General features: G+C 40.9%; 2 protein-coding genes across 8 annotated transcripts in view; both read left to right on the top strand.

Annotated features, from left to right (window-relative positions):
- The window catches only part of plekha7b (pleckstrin homology domain containing, family A member 7b), a 71,414-nt gene extending 60,993 nt beyond the window's left edge, over positions 1–10,421 (top strand). For all 7 annotated transcript variants that reach the window (XM_060070575.1, XM_060070571.1, XM_060070568.1 and 4 more), the window contains 6 exons: positions 833–1,084; positions 3,897–4,184; positions 4,669–4,802; positions 5,836–5,990; positions 7,790–7,935; positions 9,717–10,421. In XM_060070575.1, coding sequence (XP_059926558.1) covers positions 833–1,084; positions 3,897–4,184; positions 4,669–4,802; positions 5,836–5,990; positions 7,790–7,920 — 960 coding nt within the window. In that variant the 3' untranslated portion in view covers positions 7,921–7,935; positions 9,717–10,421. The remainder of the gene's footprint in view (positions 1–832; positions 1,085–3,896; positions 4,185–4,668; positions 4,803–5,835; positions 5,991–7,789; positions 7,936–9,716) is intronic.
- A 7,757-nt stretch (positions 10,422–18,178) lies between these two features.
- Positions 18,179–20,570, top strand: part of sox6 (SRY-box transcription factor 6) — a 136,108-nt gene continuing 133,716 nt past the window's right edge. The window contains 1 exon segment of the mRNA XM_060071485.1: positions 18,179–18,564. The gene's annotated coding sequence lies outside the window, so the exon portion shown is untranslated.

Genomic DNA, 20,570 nt, shown 5'->3' on the forward strand with positions numbered 1-20,570 from the left:
TAGTGTGCATGACTGAACAGATTTGATTTAAATTGGATTTGTACTCAATATCGTCAAATAAGTTATGTCTGTAGCCCTCAATCAGAGCTTGAGTCTTAAATGTGTCTAAAATATTATTTTATTGTTTCTGGCTGATGCTTTTTTAACTAAAGTTCTGTTATCTCTGCCCATAGTGCATGTTTTATAAACATGCCTTCTCTACTTGTGGGTTCTCTAGCCTAAAATGTACACCTCTATCTCTTACTTCCTCTACCTCGCTCTTGCTCTCTCTCTCTCTCTCTCTCTCTCTCTCTCTCTCTCTCTCTCTCTCTCTCTCTCTCTCTCTCTCTCTCTCTCTCTCTCTCTCTCTCTCTCTCTCTCTCTCTCTCTCTCTCTCTCTCTCTTCCTCTCTCTCTCTCTTCCTCTCTCTCTCTCCACATCCCTCTCCATCTCCACCTCTCTCTATCTTCCTCTCTCTCTTCCTCTCCCTATCTTTTGCTCTCTCTCCATCTTCCTCTTGATCTCCCTCTCTCTCTTCCTCTGTCTCTCTCTCCATCTCCCTCTCTCTCTCCATCTTCCTCTTTATCCATTTCCCCTCCCCATCTCTCTCTCTCACTCCCTCTTCTTCTCTCTCTCTCTCTCTCTCTCTCTCTCTCTCCATCTCCCTCCCACTCCATCTGCCTCCCACTCCATCTGCCTCTCCCGCTCTCTTTCTCTCTCTCCATCTCCCTCTCTCTTTTTACCTCTCCCCCTCTTCCTCCCCCTTTCCCACTCTCTCTCCATCTCCCTCTCCCTCTCCCGCTCTCTCTCTCTCTCTCTCCCCCCTACTGCTCTCCCACCCCCCCGATCCCAGGAGAGACCAAAGAGTGCCTTGGAGCGTCTGTACTCCGGGGAGCCGGCGCTGCAGCAGCATCAGCAGCAGCTCCGGGGCAAGATGAGTGCCGACGAGCAGCTGGAGAGGATGAAGAGGCACCAGAAGGCGCTGGTCCGCCAGCGCAAACGCACCCTGAGTCATGGGGACGCGCGTGCACACGGGTCGGCGTCCCGCGCCGCCGCCTCCTCCTCGGCGTCCACGCAGCGGCCGCTCTCAGCGGACCTGGGCTCTGTACGTTACTAGCAGCTGGTATCGCACACACACAAACAGACTGACAGACCACACTCCCCTCTCTCTCTTACGCTCGCTTACTCTCTCTCTCTCTCTCACTCTCACTCTCTCTCTCTCACTCTCTCTCTCTCACTCTCTCTCTCTCTCTCTCTCTCTCTCTCTCTCTCTCTCTCTCTCTCTCTCTCTCTCTCTCTCTCTCTCTCTCTCTCTCTCTCTCTCTCTCTCTCTCTCTCTCTCTCTCTCTCTCTCTCTCTATCCCATGGATCACATCATGGACTTCATGGAGATCCCAGTTGCGCGCACCCCCAACTCCCGCTCATTATAATGGGTCTCGCTTTTGAGTTACTACAACATTTTGCAGAAATACCTATTGCAGAGTCGTCTGTTTGAGGATCTACAAGTAACGGTTGTCATACATGTGTTTTTTTTAAGACCTATAGCACAGTTTAAAACTATCTGTTCATAATGTCGATTTTATTCATAAAGTGCTACATTGATAAAATGAAAAAGCGATCAATGCAATGACATAACAGGAAACAGGTAACAAATTGCATGCAATAACACACTAACAAATGCATATAATATTCAAACTCAGTACACACATCTTCCAACATCATTCATGGAATGTCTTGATTTTTTCAATCCATATTCATTCTTTATGATTCTTACCTGTTAAAGTCATAGCGTTGTCTTCTCTCATTGATCTTTCCACATCTCTGCCTCATTGCCTTTCTCTCTTACAGTATATTACAGTATGTGAGTCTTAGTGTAATGTTTTTACTCGAATATGACATCGTCAAATTAGTATTCCAGAGATTTTACTCCCCAGTCCCTCTGTGCTACTACCTATAGTGTGTATACTAACTATCTCTCTGAACTTGATAATACCGGTCTGTTTGATCAAAACCATCAAACCGTCTCTCCTGGCTTCACTGCCAACATACTTTTTGAAAGTTACTTCATTGTACAAGAGCATTTAGTTACCCGAGCAAGGCACACTGATGATATTGGTAAGGGATGTTTTAGTGAAGCCAGGAGAGATGCTCAGAACGATTTAATCTTCCATGTCGGTATTGTCCCTTTAAAGTGTCAGTGAACCAACTGTTTCAGCTTGAATTCAAAAATCCAAAAGAATGGATTTATATGAAACCCCCTGCCTTGGCTGCTCAGACAGGGCTTTGGCTTCTCCACGCACAGTGGTGTTATACTATAGGTGGTTCCGGGAAGCCTAACCCTCTCTCAGAGGCGATCGTCATAATCTCTGGCTGCCCAAAAGGAGCTTCGCACATCCACACACTGTGGGCGTTATACCATAAGTGTCCGAGAAGCTACATTTTCTCTCGGACCCCGCAGTCTGACCAAGTTCAGAGTCAAATGTTCACAAATTGTTTGGCGAAGACTGGCAAAAACATGGGTTTCTCTCCTGTTTTCTCTAAATGCCTAAATGACGTCTTATTTCAGTAACAGTGAAAAGATTGCATAGATTACTATGTTGACGTTCATATAAGATGTATTACCATGTTTGAAACAAAAACAGTTTTGGGTTCACTTGCTTTTTAAGTTCAAGAATCTAAATCACTCTTTTTCTTTGGAACTGACTAGAGAATGTGTGTGTGTGTGTGGGTGTTCGTGTCTGTGCGGGTGTTTTTTTTTTACTGTTTGTCACTGTATGTCTGTATTTGTCTTTAACTCTTGCTTTTGTTCCATATGTTCAAATCAAGATTTACTCAACTTATCTTTCCACTGACAAAAACATTAACTTACACATTCAAATACATAACTCATAATTATTACGGTGTATGTGCCATTTGATAAGGATAAAAACTGACTTAAGGACTCTGTGTACTTGGGTTTATTTGCATACCAACCATGACTTTCTAATCTTTGTACAAGGAAAGCAATAACATTATTGGTTAAACAGTATATTTAGATGTACTAATGTAAGTGAAATCCTATTTGTATCAAATAACAGAGAGATTTCACTGTTAAGAACCCAATCACTTTTTCATGTAGAAGTTTGCAAATAAGAAATAAATTCTTGTCTAATAAACACATATTGCCATGTATTTTTTTCTTTCCCTCATCACGTTTGTTTACAGAATACAGAAACCCCTAGAGTGTTTTAGTAACTTTGTCGAGTCAGCACAAGAAGTCCAAAGTGTATCCATAGGGCTTGTTGATGTAGGGAGAGCAGTACCCCATTCGTTCCTGTTGTTGTTGTTGTTGTTGTTGTTGTTGTAGTTGTTGTTGCTGTTGCTGTCTTTCTTATTCACGTGTTGTTCTTGTCTTTTCTGTCACTACTGCACCAGAAGGACTTACAGCATGCTGTGATGTTGGAACTTTCATGCATGACTTTCATGCATGGTCTCTTTTTCTATTTACGCACTCTCACTCACACACACACACTCAAACGCACACGCACACACACGGCTTTGCAACCTACAGGGTGATATATTTCTGCAATATTTCTACATGGAGTTATGTGTGTGAAGGCAAGTGCACAAAAAACACCTATTCTAAACATATTTTGTGTAATCGTCTTATCGCCAATGGTTTCATAGACGTTGTATTTCCCTTGTTGTTTGTATTGTTTTTACGTGTGTGTGTGTTTATGTGTGTGTGTGTGTGTGTATGTATGTTTGTATGTGTGTGTGTTTTGTATGCATGTGTTTGCATGTGTGTGTGTGTGTGTGTGTGTGTGTGTGTGTGTGTGTGTGTGTGTGTGTGTGTGTGTGTGTGTGTGTGTGTGTGTGTGTGTGTGTGTGTGTGTGTGTGTGTGTGTGTGTGTGTGTGTGTGTGTGTGTGAGTCCAGTGGAGGAGAGAGCAGGAATTTGACCTGCAGCTGCTGGAGCGGGCGGTGCAGGGCGAGGAGGCGCGCGGGGAGGAGGCGCGCGGCGAGGAGGCGTGCGGCGAGGAGGAGTGGGAGCCCGAGCGGCGCAGCGTCCAGGGAGAGGAGGGACGCCCTGAGGAGCACCAGGAGAGACCCCGCTCCCGGTCCGACGAGTGGCTGACCTTCAGGGCCCCCGAGCCCCTCGCCACAGCCGGCACACCCCCCCACCGGCTGGAGCCCCTGGAGTACGACCTGGACCTCAGCAAAGAGGTACAGCGGGAACAGTACCGGGAACAATCCATCACAATAAACCCTCCACTGAGACCACACGGGAAAAGATATAAAGGGCAGTGGAAGGCGATGGTTGAGGGCGGACGGGGATTTCCACCACACTCACTGTGTAATGGTGCTTGCACACTGCCCAAACACACAACCACACCTGTTTGATATCCACCGCACTCACTACGTAAAGGAGCGTGTCCACTGCCCCATCAAGACACCAACACCTACTACGGCATATTGGACCAATGTTGGAGCGATGATGATGATGACGTTGAGGATTAGGTTGAGGATGACGATTTGTTCCCTCATTTCCCCCAACACGTCCATGCTTTAACTCGTCTTTGATGTGTGTAATGTCCTATAGCACACAATTCCATTCTGAACGAATAAAGGCCGGTACAGTTTGATGCCACATTTAGAAGTCCATTATGGGCTACGTATTTTTGATGGATGCGTTTGTGTCGTCACACAGCTATCCACGCCCCAGAAGGTGTTGATCCCTGAGCGCTATGTCGACTCTGAGCCGGAGGAGACTCTAAGTCCCCAGGAGGTGGAGGAGCGTCATCGCAAGGTGGAGCGCATCAAAAGCATCCTTGCGAAGTCCAGGTAAACAACAACAACAACAACAACAACCTGAAAATGAGTGAATAATAAATGAATGAATTTATTGAATGAATAAAATAAGCTTAGATCAGATCTTCTGTGATATTCTTGGGGTCATTTAGCATTTGTGTTTGTGACGATTGTTTATATGAGATGCCAAATCGCTAGAAACCTCAGATTCCCCCTTAACTGTTTGTCTCCATTATTATCTAACCTCTTTAAAATAGGAGAATCTATAGAAGAACATCATGCAGTCATAGCACTTCCTACTTAGTTCTTAATATAACGGAGGAAACACCTTCAGATTCAGTCAATATTTTGTATTCAAACGATTATTTTTGAGTTTGAAAACATGATGTAGTTATTCAGCATGTCTCTCCACAAAAACACTTTGTAACTGAAAACTTGGAAATTTCGCCATTAAAAAAATGCACAAAATGGTAAAAAAGAAATTGTTCAAATCTAAAATAATGTACAGATATGTATCCAGCTGTTCTAAAAATCGAAGAAAATCAATTATATTAGTTTTTTGATCGTTTGAGGCTAAAATCTAAATCGATATCGAAATTTGATTAATCGCCCAGCCCTAGGTTAAAGCTAAGATAGGCAACTCTGGATAAACCAGCCTGAGTAAGCTAGATAGTACCCCAAAACAATAGAACTCTCTAGCCTTTACGAAGACTCCGGTCATCACAATGAGTGCACAGTGTACGCAAAAGCAGCCGGTTAAGTGGATAGGCCAAGTAGACCAGCCATCCAGTCATTTGATTCAGACCGAGTGCAATGATTGGCTGGGCTTCTAACAGGCCTGCCACTGATAACGGATTTATTTCGATTTTTCTCTCAGAGCATTGGATTAACTGAATATGGTTATTTTGTAAAGAAATCTTGAACAAATCAAACAAAAAACAATGTATTCTGAAATATATTGCCTTCACTACCTTTAAAAAACTAAACCTAACCATCCCTTGAATGTGGGACTGAGAATGTAGCAGCAGTGATCCCACCAGACCTGGTTTTCTCTTTTCATTTTCAGTGTGCAGAATCTGGCGCTGGCCGTGGCCATGGATAAGAAGCCCGAGGTAGGGGGTCTCGGGGGTCTGGACTCGGCCCTGCAGGAGCAGGAGAGGATCATCACCATGTCGTATGCACTGGCTTCCGAGGCGTCGCTTAAGAGCAAACAGGTCACAGGTACGTCCGCTCGTCTGTTCAACCATCTGCTCCAGCTCACTTCTCAAAGACTCCTTCTCTTTAGTGAGGTTTCTTCTTCCTGACATGTCCATTGTTTACCTTGAAAGACCTTCAGTTACGATGATAATGTGTCTTGAAAAAAGAAAGTGGTAATGACTACAGATTGGATCAGTAAAACTCTCCAGGCAATGAATTGATATTCTTTGGTTGCGGAAAAAGAAAACTATAAAGTGGGGAAGCAGTCTTTCAAGAATCAGTGACGGTGTAAAGATGAGAGGGAGAAGGTGCAGAGCCAAGCAAACAGGGTCCTTATCCCCTAATAACTGAACATTATTCCTTGTTAGCGGAAAACCGTCTGAACTAAGACGTGTCTAATTGTGCACCATGTTGGAATCTTTGAGACGGTGGGAGGGATCTCTTGATGAGGCCATTTTGTGTGCTGATCAATGATCCAGTCCAACTAGGGCCAGGACTCTCCCTCATGCATCCCGTATAGCTGGCTCTTTGAACATTGCTCTGAACCTGCATAAAAGACACTCAGCCCCACTTTTCATCTATCTCGTAGGCTCGCAGCCGAGCGGGCTAGTTCATTTTTACAGGAGAAGCAGGAGTTGGAGTATCTTCAGACGAGTCTCTGTTTCATTCTTTTTCTCTCTCTTTCTCTCTTACCCTCACACACACACACACAGACGCGCACACACTTAGACACTTACGCACGCACACATCACTGGAGTGTCACGCACAGTATCGCTCAAGCCGTAAGCATGTGAAGGAGCTTTAATATGCACAGTGAAGCAAAGTCAACAATTATAACATTATTTCCAGCGTAGAGAAATGTCAGAGAATATAACTTGTGGCATCTTGTCAGCGGAGTCTGACTCAATGATGTTTCTTTCCCTTTGGTGTAAGAGTAAGGTATGCGGGTGCCCTTTCAAGTCTCTGAATTAAAAAGAAGATTCTTTTCCAAGGGATTATGCATGAGAGACTTCAATAATTACAAGCATTTCGGGTGCAAGTAAGAGGTATATTATTATATGGTAGATAATAATACTTATCTTTCGTAAGAAGAAAAATCTGTATTTTATCTGTACAATTCTGAGAAGAATCTTGTGTTTGATGTTGCACCAGACTCTCCCCGTTGGTTTTTTTATCCCAATTTATAAATAAAAAAATAAAAAAAGGTTTCCTCATACCAAATCAACAGCTACCAGGAGGGATTTTTTTGTAGTAAGAAATCGTGTTATCAAGCATCTAGACTGAATACCTTAATACTGGATTAAATCAATGGTTATCATCGGATGGTGCATACAACAATGGATCATGTTCGTGAGATCACTGAAGCTGTGCTGTGTTCCCTGCAAATTTAAACTATTTACAATTTGAAAAAACAATATGTCTCTTTATAAAAAGATATACTGAATCACATAAAAAAAAAAAAAGATTTTTAATTGAAATGAATGAAGTTGGTTATTTCTTTGTGTGAAAGCAGCTTTTATTCATTTTAAATATAGAAATACAATAAGAGCTTACGTTCATGGGTGGATATTTGTCACAAATAACGATAATGATATACCCTCTTCATCGCTCGTTTATATCATCGTTATTATAAGTGGGACTGTCATCACTATGGTTATTTTCTTACTACATAATCACTACGAGTACAACGTTACAATCATGTGTGTGTATTGTATTACAGGGCCTGGAAGCACCTGGGTAGTGTATCTCTGACGATCACCTTAACGTCTAACACGTCCCATCTGTGTCTCTCCTTTTACCCCCTTCTCTCTGCTCCTCTGTAGTCCCGCAGCCGGCTAACCACCCACCTCCTCCGCCTCCTCCTCCTCTTCCCCCTCTCGCTCCTCCCGCTCCTCCCGTATCTCAGGCGCCTCCCCCGCCGTTAAGCAACGGCATTCACTACACGTTTGTCTAATCAGAGAACTCCAAAGTAAGGCCTGACCGCATGGCGACACTGAGTGCTAATGGCGGGCACAGGGGCCTCCAACTCTTTCTCCCCAGCGCCGCCGCCGCCTCGCTCCCTCTGCTTCTGTTCCCCACCCTGCATCTGCATGCCCCGCTGCTGTGCCGTCACGCTGTAAACAACTCACAAGTCATCTAGGTTAGGTAGCAGCCCCATGCCGTCTCACTGTAATCAACAACCAGACAGCCTCTCTCAACCCCCGCACTGATAATTGTTTACAATTTGTTTTGTGTTATTTATCTCGTTTTTTTTTTTTTTCCTCTGTTTCCTTTTTGTTTCGCTCTGCCAAAATATTTATGGACGTTTGAGACGGGAACGAAACAAACACGGCGCGGCGTGGCGTTATTGTGTGTAATTAACAAAAGGAGTGAGACACCTTTTGATTTCACACCTTGACAGCTCCCTCGTCGGCACAGCTGCATTCCACAACACTAATTAGCCCACCATCTGTAACCTGACGCCAACCAGACAATAAAAAGACATTTGCCGCCGTTACAGTATACACAGACAGACACACACACACACACACACACACACACACACACACACACACACACACACACACACACACACACACACACACACACACACACACACACACACACACACACACACACACACACACACATATATTCAGGGCCCTGCCTTTACAGTACACACACACACATACAGGGACACGCTGTTCCAGTTCACACACTGATACACGCTGTTACAGTTTACACAAACACACACACACACGCACTCAAACACACCCACACAAATACAGTGCAGTGTCTCAACATTCATTATATTGAACACATGCAGACAAGAATGCTCATTTATGGTGCATTTCAAGCGCTGCCGCACAATAGCTAGACCTTCTGTAACTCCTCACCATTTACAGGCAAACCTTTATAGAAAGATTTCAGGCTAAGTGCCAAACAAGTTAGTGCCTCTTGAATTGGTAGCTTTCATCCCTGACTTTTTATTTCAACATCGTTGCATGATCTGGTTTGGGTGATGCTTGATTTCCTAAAGTCATTTCCAGTCCAGCTTTTAGAGGTCGACCAAAATGTGCAGTTGGTTTTAAAATGACTCTTGGTGGTATGACACAGTTCTGTGTAAACAGGTCAACAACAACATCTGGTGTCCACAGAAATGGAGAAACAAACGTAGTCACCGTGATATAAACCAACGTAACAAATGGCTATTACTGTCAAAGTTAATTCGAAAATATGAAGTAAACTTGAACAGACCTAAAAAAAAACAAAGCTTTATACTATGAAAGTTGTGAACATATTGAGCTTTATACAGTACAATGTTTGTGGACAGAGTAATGCTCAAACTCTTAAGTTGTTCACTTTAGTGCAAACAGAAATGGGGGAAAGTCTTCAATGTGTGTCTTCATTCATTCCCTTATGTATTTATTTTATTTGAGTTGATTTGGCAATTCTGGTTACATTTTCAGTTGACAAAGTGCATGTTCACCATAACACTGTATAAACATTGACAGTAGCATTTCCATACCTCATCGAATAAATGTGTCGTTCTGCAGTGTTACACAGTGAATGCATTTCAACCAATATTTAAACATTATATATTCCTTGTTGATCACATGGACAAACAAACACACATGCACACAAACACACGTGCATGCATGCATGCACCCACAGACAAACACACAGACGTTCCTTCTTGTTAGGTAGACTTGAATGGAAAGTTAGAAGGATTTTTTTCTTACTCTTACTTTCTGTCTTTTTCTCCCGTAGCTCAAGCTGTTTCTCGACAATGAGGTGCTATTCCAACCCGGGGGTCATGAAGGAAATAGCATTTGTTTTGCTTGATTGGGACAGTTGCATTGGTACATAGTAGAAGACAAGTAGAAACCATTTAACCTGCGCGCTGTGGCTTAAGACGGCATCCAGCATTTCAGCTCAGCAGCGTCGCTCCCCCAGAAGTTTCAAAAAAGAGACCTGGAACACCACAAGGCTGCTGTTTCATTCTGCGAAACAGTGAGGTGTCAAAACTAATGTTAATAACTCATAACTATTTTCTACATGTTTTTGCACTTTGACCTGTACATGATACAATCGAGAACAGTTCAAATGGATATTTTCGAGATAAGAAAATGAAACACTTTTACTTGCGATGTTATATCAGATTGGAACCTTTTATTTTCAGACATGGAATGCGTGAGATACCATCTTATAGAATGTAAATATAAGGTACAAATGTATAATGCGGATAGTATTTTTTTCAAAACTATGATGACGTTCTTACTCCAAATCACTTGAAAATATATGATGTGTGTCTACACTGCCAGTCTCTTATTAGCTTGCCAAAATGAACTTTTATTTTTGCTTACATCAGAATGAAAATAGCCTTTAACACATTTTCGTCTGAGAGAAAGTGTTTGCACAATGGGAATTTATATAAAAAATGTGAATATTATTAAATATATTAACACTATTAAATCACCAGACCTTTTATTTTCAACATTCACATGTATTGATTTTTGCAATTTAGTTCATAAGGCAATAAAGACTTTTCTACAAAAAAGTTGACTGTTGACTCTTCACTGTACAAATATGACCAGTGTGAAACCTGTTTATACCCTTCCAGCTTCTGCATGGGAAAAAAAAAAAAAAAAAAAAAAAAAAAAAAAAAAAAATATATATATATATATATATATATATATTTGGAAGCATATTTGGTTTATATTTAAAATAGATATAAAGGATACTGTCATTTCACTTTTGGCAAAACCGACTTCATACATAAATTGACCAACCATGCAAGGCAACAGTCCAGGTAAACAACAAAAACCTGAAAATTAGTGAATTAATGAATTTATTGAAAAAATAAAATAGATCATAGATCAAGCTTAGATCAGTGGTTGTCTTCTGTGAAGGGCCTGTGACTCCATCTTTAGGTCCTTAGATTAAACTTCCATCTGCTTCCAACAACCTCAAAATGTTTGTTATAACCTCGTCGGGAGTAGTTAGGGTTAGGTGTTTGCTCAGGGACACCTTGACACTGCTAGGAGGTGCTTGGGATGCAAGTTTATCCGCCCTACCTCCTGAGCTAAGTCGACCCAAATGTTCTTGTTTAAATGTATTTTATTTTGAAAATACTTGCTTGCACTTTATAAAGTATACACTTTATACTATAATCTTTATACTACTTTGTTTGATTAATTTCATGTGTGCCTGACTGCCCACTTAATTAGGATTCCTACTTGCCTGCTGGCTTACCACCTGCCTAGCTGCCTGCCTACCAGCCTGCATGCTTGTCTACCTGTCAGTAAATATATACATTGATATATAGATTGTACTCGATAGCTTGCTAACATGTTCTTTATATGAACTGACAATTATAAAGTTAATGAAGTCTGGCATAAAAAAAACACACATTTGTAAAGCCCATTATATATTATTGATGAATGGAACATATCTTCATTCTGGCCATGTACAAAAGGAAAAGTACAAAATGCACACTCATCATAGCTGGCGGATTCTCTTTGAACGCCACATTGATTGCTTTGACCTATTAAACTTCATTCTATTATTTGAAAAGCCAATGCCGTGCTCCAAGGAGGTGAACTTTCAATTCAAAACAGTCTTTTTGAAATGTTACTTAAGTTCAAAGCTTTTCCTATCTGAAAGGGCATTTTTAATTCTGTGTCTACATTTTCCAACCAAGAAGGTATACCTCTGGAGTCTGTAGCAAAGAATTCATATCTTTAAATCATGAACTATGTCTCCATTGCAATTGTAAAAGAAAGCTCCCTAGACTACATGGTATTGAACTTGTGAATCAAAATAAGGATTACAATTTTTTTTGCACCGAGGCTCAACACAATCCACGTACTCAGTGGATTTCCACTAATACAAACTGACTTAAGGAGTTTGAGGGGTACTAAAAAAACAACCCCCAGATTGTTTAGTCCCGTTCACTCCCGGCGTGTGATGATGCTTCTTAGTTATTGGACATGTGTTGCCTCTAACTTATTTCACTTAGAGTGGGCTGTGCCCTTCCCAAGTGGGCTAATATCTCTTTAATTGAAGAGTAATTACCTTCCTTCATGTGCGGCGCTTTGAAGACACCTGAGAGCGGATGCACCTCCCTCAGTGCCCACCGTAGGAGCCTCCATCCATTCTCCGGGATGGAGTCCGGCCCCCGCGGTGCCTGAACAACACCCATCGCATCCTCTCTTCTGCTTATTTTGCAATAAAAGTGGGATGTTTTTCCACTCCTCCTGCAAAAAAAAAAGAAGAAGAAATTCCACCCAAGACTCTCCGCTGAGGATTGTGGCATTTCCATGAATTGACGTTTGGCTGTTTTGGCTGGCGCATCGTGTACATTTGTGATTCTAGGATCTGGACTTCAAAGAGAATGAAAGAGGGCCTATTATGCTAATTGGGTCCTGTTCTGTTAAATGCAATCAAGGCCTCATACATTAATCCTTGACTAAATACTCACTGGCTTCGCTTTGCTTCTGGAGATGCACACCAACACACTCCTCCTTAGAAAGCATCGTTAACATTAAATCGTTTGTAGGAAGTGAAAACATATATGCATATAAATATCTCACTTTAATAGCGATCGTGCACGTTTTTTTGTTGACTTTGATGTTAATGCTGTCAGATGTTTACTAGCTCCAGGACAAGGAGGACCAATGGAACGCTTTAGTGAGTGAGAGCTCTGACCCCTCTGCCCTTATGGCTAATGGCTCTGTGTTGTTCACAACACTGCACTGAATGTACCCAGAGAACATACACAAGACTCCTTTTCCAAGAAGAGCGAGAAAGGAAAAATAGTGCCTCCATTTCCCAAGATGCTATTTTCCATTGCATCAATGAAACAGTGAATTTCTATGAATGTCTGATGACCAGACTACAGTGAACACACAATGGTACACACCTCTGTACACTGCAGGGGAATGGAGAATGTAGTCCGCTTTTACAATGGTACAACTTAGGAATCCAATACAAAAGCCACTTTGATTTATAGACGGTATGTTATGCTGTTTTATTATCTCAAGCGCAACAAATGGTACATTTTTTGAAGGCCTTAGAAATGGGATGCTGAATAGCTGAATAATTGAAGAGCTCAGAATCACTGAATATTCTTCCCAGTATGTCGGCATACTATAAAAAGAATAGGGAATAAAGCTGCATTATACTGTGTACTGAGTAATGTGGTGCATTGAACCAAACTATGCACATTCCTAAAACAATATGTTGGAAATATCTCTAAGTTTTTAATCAAATTGCCCTTGTGTGTCAAATTTCTGTTGAAATATTTGATGGGATACAACAATCATGTTAAAGTCAGTGAGGGAAAATAAATACATTTTGAGCAATTAATTGCATATTGTTTTGCATGAGACAATAAAGCAGTCCCTTTAACGGAAGCCTTTTTACAATACCTACAGCCAGCTGGGCTCTTTGTACTTAAAAGCAATCGCTTTGTAAATTAACCAATGCCCCAGGGCCTCGAGCAAAGTCATTCATAAGTGATACAAAAATACAAGTCTTTCTTTACATACACAACTTGTACATGTAAAGATTTAGATAGATAATATTAACATAGTAAAATCTATTTTGAATTCCATTCATAATTTGAAATAAGGAGATTTTCCATAATTTTGACTGACCATTGAACAAAATTACAACATGGGCGTCGAATGTAAACATATAATGCATCATGATGCAAACTGCTTTATTAACATGCAATGCCTTTTTGAAGTTGAAAAAATTGTATAATTTGGAACCAATATAAAATGTAATGGGGAATTCCTCATCAAATTAGTCAATAATCAATATACCTAACTGCACCTTTGAACAAGGCAAGTTGCAGGCCCTATCTTACAGAAAGTAAAAGAACCTTGAAAATGTATGAACGTGAATCAAAGTAATAATAGTAGTAGTGGTAGTAGCGATTGTAGTACTAGTAGTAGGTGTAGAAGTAGTAGTTGTAGTGTTGAAACAGGCCGTCCATTAATGTCGCTGAAGCTATATAATTAGAATTGGCATGTTGCGCTCCTTATTTCAACATGGTTAATCAGTGGTTCTCTGTTCACTTGAAAGGAAATATTAGATCCTGCTAAACTTTGATGAAATCCGGAGTTACAAGTGAGAGATTGGGGTCAGCTAATGAGAACAGAGCGTCCCACTTTGCAAGTCTGATGGTGGCGGAGACCATTTGCATGTATGCAAATAGTCTCGAAGTTAATGGCATAACTTGGCATTCATTAATGATTAAGTTATCTCATGTTGCCTCTCTATGACTAAACAATGTTGAGATATTGAATGGGGAAACAGTGGGGGGCCAAGCAGCAGATATGTTCTGCCTACTCACTGCCCTGGAGCAAGGCACTTAACCCCCGGCAGCACCAGCTCTCACCTCTCTAATGAAATGTGTGTGTAAGATTCCCAGTTGATGGACTGCACCATTTAAGGCAGACTGTATCACACTTTGGATGTGTTGTTCTTCAGAAATAAAGAACTAGACTAGGTTTTTGTTCTATTGATAAATCATAAAACAATAGAAAATAAAACAAGACAGAACAATTGAGTGCATGAGTATAATAAAATGTTAGATTGCTGGTTTCGCATATGCATGATATTATGAAGTACCAAGGAATCCCTTCTAAGGGTGGTCCAATTGTAAGAATAGTAAAAATAATATGGAATGAAAGTTGATGGTACTAGGTTCATATAGCTTTCACTTATATCTTAGTTCAGGTGACCTCCTGATCATCATAATCCCTAATATTCTAAAACCAAGTACAGATTGTAATTTATTTTCCTCACATATAAGCTTTACTAGTAACAGACAGTAAACCCTAGCAGTGATTACATACAGTAAACCAGACAGTGGCACAGTTATCATTTCTATATGGGTGGGACAAGTTTCAGAATTATACCTGGCTTTTGGGGGGGTCTCCAAATAAGATGGAGAAAAGCACCCCACTGCCCCATCGAAAACCTTTTGGGTTCGCCCAAACCTGGTTAGCGTTAGGCTTACAATTCTGACGCATTTGACATTGATCAAAACCACAGAACTATTGTTAAATTGTTTTGTATTGTGAATAGACCATTCAAGGCTTGGATTGGGAATTCTTTTTTTTTTTTCTTATTACAATTTAATTGTTAGAATACAATCAAATTATACAATTCCATGGGACAATTCAAGGCCATCTCAACATGTCTCCCATGACTAATCTTTGACCTTTGAGTGTGGCCACAGACAGTCACTGCCTGTTAGCAAATTAACAATGCAGAGCAGGAGAAGAACACATGTTAATTTAATGTAACAAAAATGTTGATTTTTTTTTAATGCGCTATCCTTTTCAAATATTTATGGTCTAGACTTGGAGGATGATTTCCAGATGCATCAAAGACTCATCGCATATGCAAATATCCTGGAACTAACCAGACACAGTGTCCTATGGTTGTCCACATGACCCACGCTTGTGTAATTGACTTTTGGTGGGAGAATACAGAGTGGGATTTCCATTAGAGGTCTATTTTATATATAAGTGCTCGGAAGGGGTTTTAGATGTGCAGATCGGGGGTCCCGTGTGTTAACTATTACATGTTGGGACTCTGATGCGGTCATGACTAATAGTTATACTGGATCCTCTGACCCTCTGCCATGACTTGGGGTTTGTTAATCCAGAGATAAAGGAACACTTTCAATTTGAATAGACAGACCTATTTTTTTATTTAAAAATCTTTCGTACAAAGCTCCAGTGCAGAAATATAGCCTAGACTTGAGAGGCAGGGTTGGAATATATATATATATATATATATATTTTTTTTTTTTTCCCAATGCATCAATAAGATGACTGTAGAATAAGAGAGAAGGTAAAGCCTAGTTTTTATGTTTGAAAAAGTACATGACAATAATAGTCGAATAGAGATACAAATACCTTTATTGTCATTATTCATTTAAGGTCAAGTAAAGCTATTTTATTTTCCAAGAAACACATGTATTGAGTTTAGAACTAGGGGACACGCGCGTACACGCGCGTTGAACATTTCTGATAATATTTCCCAAAGTCTCCAAAAGGTGGCGCATGAGACACATGCAACACGCGGATGGGTTCATTCCGCCACACAGGTGAAGGCTGAACTCCAACCAAAATCCAATATGGGTCATCAAATGCCCTTCCCTGCTTAAAGCTATCCCTCATTTCAGGGAGGTTCGTACCTCACCCCAAATATGTGCGATTCCAAAATTATAAAGGTAGTCTACTATAGAGGTGATTTATTTTCTATGATTTTAGTCTCGTTTTTCCCCCGGGACTCATGTTTAAAGTATTGTTCGGGGATATGAGGTGATGTTTTGGGTCGTTGGTGAAAAGAAGATCTTTCTTTATTTCTTCTCATTTTAAAAATAATTGTTGTTGATGAATAAATTGTCTTGCGCAGTTAGTGTGTTTCTACACAAGAGTCATCGCAGCGCTGAGTGTGATGTGCATCAGATGTGCGGACAATTCACTCTCTCCCTCTCCACTTTACTCCTCTAGCGCTCCTCGCTTCTCCTCCCCACCTTCCAGCATCATATGACTTCAGAGAACTCACTGAGTTCTTAAGCTATCTCCTCTCTTTGTAAGTAATATGCTGCTATATATGCTTTTATTTATATACTATTTGGGAAAGAAAGACTTTTAAAATTGTCGAAATGTGGGTTGTCAAAAAAATAGCATGTTTACCTGCTCTTATACTGTCCGTTCAGAAATTCGTCTAGAAATGCAGCGTTGTTTTTGCCAATGTGTTTCCCCTTCTTTAAAGGCAGGGTTATTGAAGATTTCGCGATTGACTTTTGAGCTAAGCCCAATTTAACCCGCGGATCAGCAAGGCATTAGGCTACACACACGTTTTTTTTTTCTTCTTCTGATCATCGGAGTGCAACCTGTGGGTCACCTTTGTCGGCAGCCGGGTCTTTAATGTCATTTCAGAGTACAGAACAAACAAAGTATAGGATATTCTAAAGCCCCACCAGTATTCCCTATAGGACTGTTCCTGTTTCGTTTGTGCAAATGTTTTATTGACAGTCTAATAGCCTATTCACCTGTTCCGGCAGATAGAATTTCATGAATCATAATATAGTGGCTCTTTATTGTCGACCTTTCGTACACAAGTCTACTGGTCAATTCATTTCTATACTAAATATCATTTTTTTTTCAATATAAAAAATATAGGCTACGGTAGGGTCGATTTAAATCAATTTAATATAGTGAATCAATGGGTTATTATAGCGAGTAGATGAACGATATTCAAATTAGAAAATCTTTTACAGTTTTCTAACATTACAGGGTGCGAAATGAAAAAAAAGGCCTTTTTATTCTAGAAAACAAATGCATTAAAATACATTTTTGAAACCTTCTAAATCGAGAAGGAGCTCTTTGCTTATAATTTAAGGAAGGAAATGTCGATAATTTGAATAATATTTTTTTTGAACAAATCCTGTTTTGTTGTATCTCCTTAAAAACAAGACGACATACCTTCGTGGAAACTGAACCATATTGCCTGATGCGCAATAAAATATTTTCAGATGAATAAATTCCTACGTCAAATGTGACATTCTCATATATATAAAATAAAATAAATGAACATCAAAATGAAATCTATGTCCTTGCTCTTTTTGGTTTTCACACTCTCTTAAACTCAAGTGATGGAGCAAACTCTTATATTTGTAACACTGTCTTAAAAGACATATAATGACAATAGTGTCTAGATCCTGAAATAACTTGACATCATAAACTTCATAACCTTCGTGTTGACTGACTGATGGACATCTAAGCACACTTAACCTATTATAGCACGTCAATTGTGCGCGGCAACAAACGCCTCCACTGTCTTCAATGTAGTTCTGATCTCTCTCTCTCTCTCTCTCTCTCTCTCTCTCTCTCTCTCTCTCTCTCTCTCTCTCTCTCTCTCTCTCTCTCTCTCTCTCTCTCTCTCTCTCTCTCTCTCTCTCTCTCTCTCTCTCTCTCTCTCTCTCTCTCTCTCTCTCTCTCTCTCTCTCTCTCTCTCTCTCTCTCTCTCTCTCTCTCTCTCTCTCTCTCTCTCTCTCTCTCTCTCTCTCTCTCTCTCTCTCTCTCTCTCTCTCTCTCTCTCTCTCTCTCTCTCCATTTAGCTCTATCTCTCTCGCTCGCTTGCTCGTGCGCATCTCATGTGGGAGGGAGGGGGCAGAAGGGGGTGGGGGGGAGTCCTGCCTCTTTGCCTTCCTCAGATCAATGCCTCGGCCACTCACTTTCTGATGTTGCACGACGGGAAATGCTTTGAATACTTGCGACATGGCTGCTCGCATTGATTGCCAAGATTGACAGCTCTAACCGTCGTCTTCTCTTGTCTTAGCCTAGCGAGAGGGATGAGATAAAGAACAGATAACAACAAAAGATAGTCGCAGTTTGACAGCTGAACTCCACGAGGAAGAGCGGGATACCCTTCTCGCGCTCCCGTGTAAACACACTTTAGTTTCCGCTCAACAGATAGCGCAGCTGAACCTTTTCCTGCAAAAGTAGTTTTTAAAACGGCGGGATAACGCAGAAGCAAGGACCTGCTTTCACCCCCCTCTTTTCCAACACACCAAGTCTTCAAGGTAAAGTGTCTCTCTCTCTCGGCTACTTTAACAACAGCTCCGTGTTTACCGGGAGTTCACTAGGGGCTAGCGTGGTGTCAGTGAATGCCTCGGTTGTTGAGCGCACTTGATGTCGGGGTGATTGGAGCGAAAGTAGAAGCCAGTTGTGAGAACTTAACAGGTGAGCCTACGACAGAATGTCAGATCTAAAAGGACATTTTTTATTATTTAGCGCGTCCGCTCTCACGGGAACAGGAGCAAACGCGACGCTCGAGCGGCGCAATTTAACTTTACATCTTTTATAGCCTACTCTTGGAACTCTTGTATAGCCTACCGTAATAAACCAAAGACGCGCCAACTCTTACTTTATTTAACGTGAACTTAGTAGTGATTGTGACGGGATGGGGGGGGATGTCTGCAAAACAAAGTTGTGCGCTTAATGAATCCTCTGCGCACGGAACGAGAGGGCTATACTTTTGTACTGTAACTTCACTGCGTGACCCAACATGTCACATCCCGTGTCAGCTATGTTTTTTTAAATAGCAATAGTTAACATTGCGGACATATTGTCATTACTTTAGAAAACGTGTTGACAGCCTTTAATGTACCCCCTGAGATGTCCATTGACTTTCCACGGTTGGTTGGGTACTTATTTGGGGTCCAAATGCGGTATTCATCTAGAGAGTGACGTTCATGTGCATTACCCTCTCCCTGGATGCCTCCAGGATAGGGGGTGGTTTTACCAGGATGTTTGAATCTTCCTTCAATTATTTGTATCGGTGTATCTGGTTGTATTTGCGTTAACCCCTGCTCGCGTCTTTTGCCGGACAAAGGGGGTACATTCTGGAAATGTCAGACCCGAGCACTTTTGTCCCCATTTAGCCGTAGGAATGTGCTCGTCCCCAACTTTCTCTGGAGGGTTAGGCGACTTGACCTTAGAAGAATGCGAGAGCGATAAATTATACCCCAACAATCAAGACGCTTGTCAATGTAGTGAGGAGTCCATATCCCACACCCGCATGTAGGATATCAGGAGAAGAACTTCGAAAAGTTTAATAGGCTATATCGTGCTTCAGTAGAGTCGCACATGCATAAAAATAGGCTTTAACAAACTAGTTGTCCTGAAATGAACAGACCTGTTGTGGTTATACCAAACACATATATATATATATATATATATATATATATATATATATATATATATATATATATATATATATATATATATATATATATACACCAATTAGGAGGGATAATTTATGTTCCCTCGTCTAAACTTTTAAATGAACTTGTCTTCCGACACGGACGGTTCGCAGAGAAGTCTGCACAGAGGAAGACACAGCGAGCTCCACTTGTGTCTTGCGCAATAAACCCTATTCTTTTTTTGGTCTTCTAACATACACTGATAGGCCTACAATTACAAAAAATAATACATATGATGAAAACGATAATAAAATATTTAACATTAAAGTTGCGACAGAAGAATATCCTTTTTGACATTTTAATCAAAATAAAATGACAATAATTATACCAAATAATAATGATAATAATTATATAAATAATATAATCAGCAATGAACTTGGATGTAGGCCTAGGGGCTGACTATATCTGGGGAAAAAATATGTTTATAAGCATCTAACAATTGTTTTTAAACCTCTGGCATGTTTAGACATCCTAATAAAATCTCCTAATTAGAGAGTAGGGCGTTTGTTAATAGCGTTTAATAACACGTCGTGTTATCCCCCCCCCCCCCCCCCCCCCACACACACACACACACGAACACGAACACGCGTACCCACACACACACACACACACACACACACACACACACACACACACACACACACACACACACACACGCACACAATCACGCACGCACACATAATCACGCACGCACGCAAACACACACACGCACACACACACACACACACACACACACACACACACACACACGCACAAACTCAACGGAGTGGGAAAACAATCCGCCGCTCGTTCGTATGTCGCAGTAAAGTTGATATCGTAATGGT

The sequence above is a fragment of the Gadus macrocephalus genome, chromosome 14 (assembly GCF_031168955.1).
Source record: "Gadus macrocephalus chromosome 14, ASM3116895v1".
Lineage (NCBI taxonomy): Eukaryota > Metazoa > Chordata > Actinopteri > Gadiformes > Gadidae > Gadus > Gadus macrocephalus.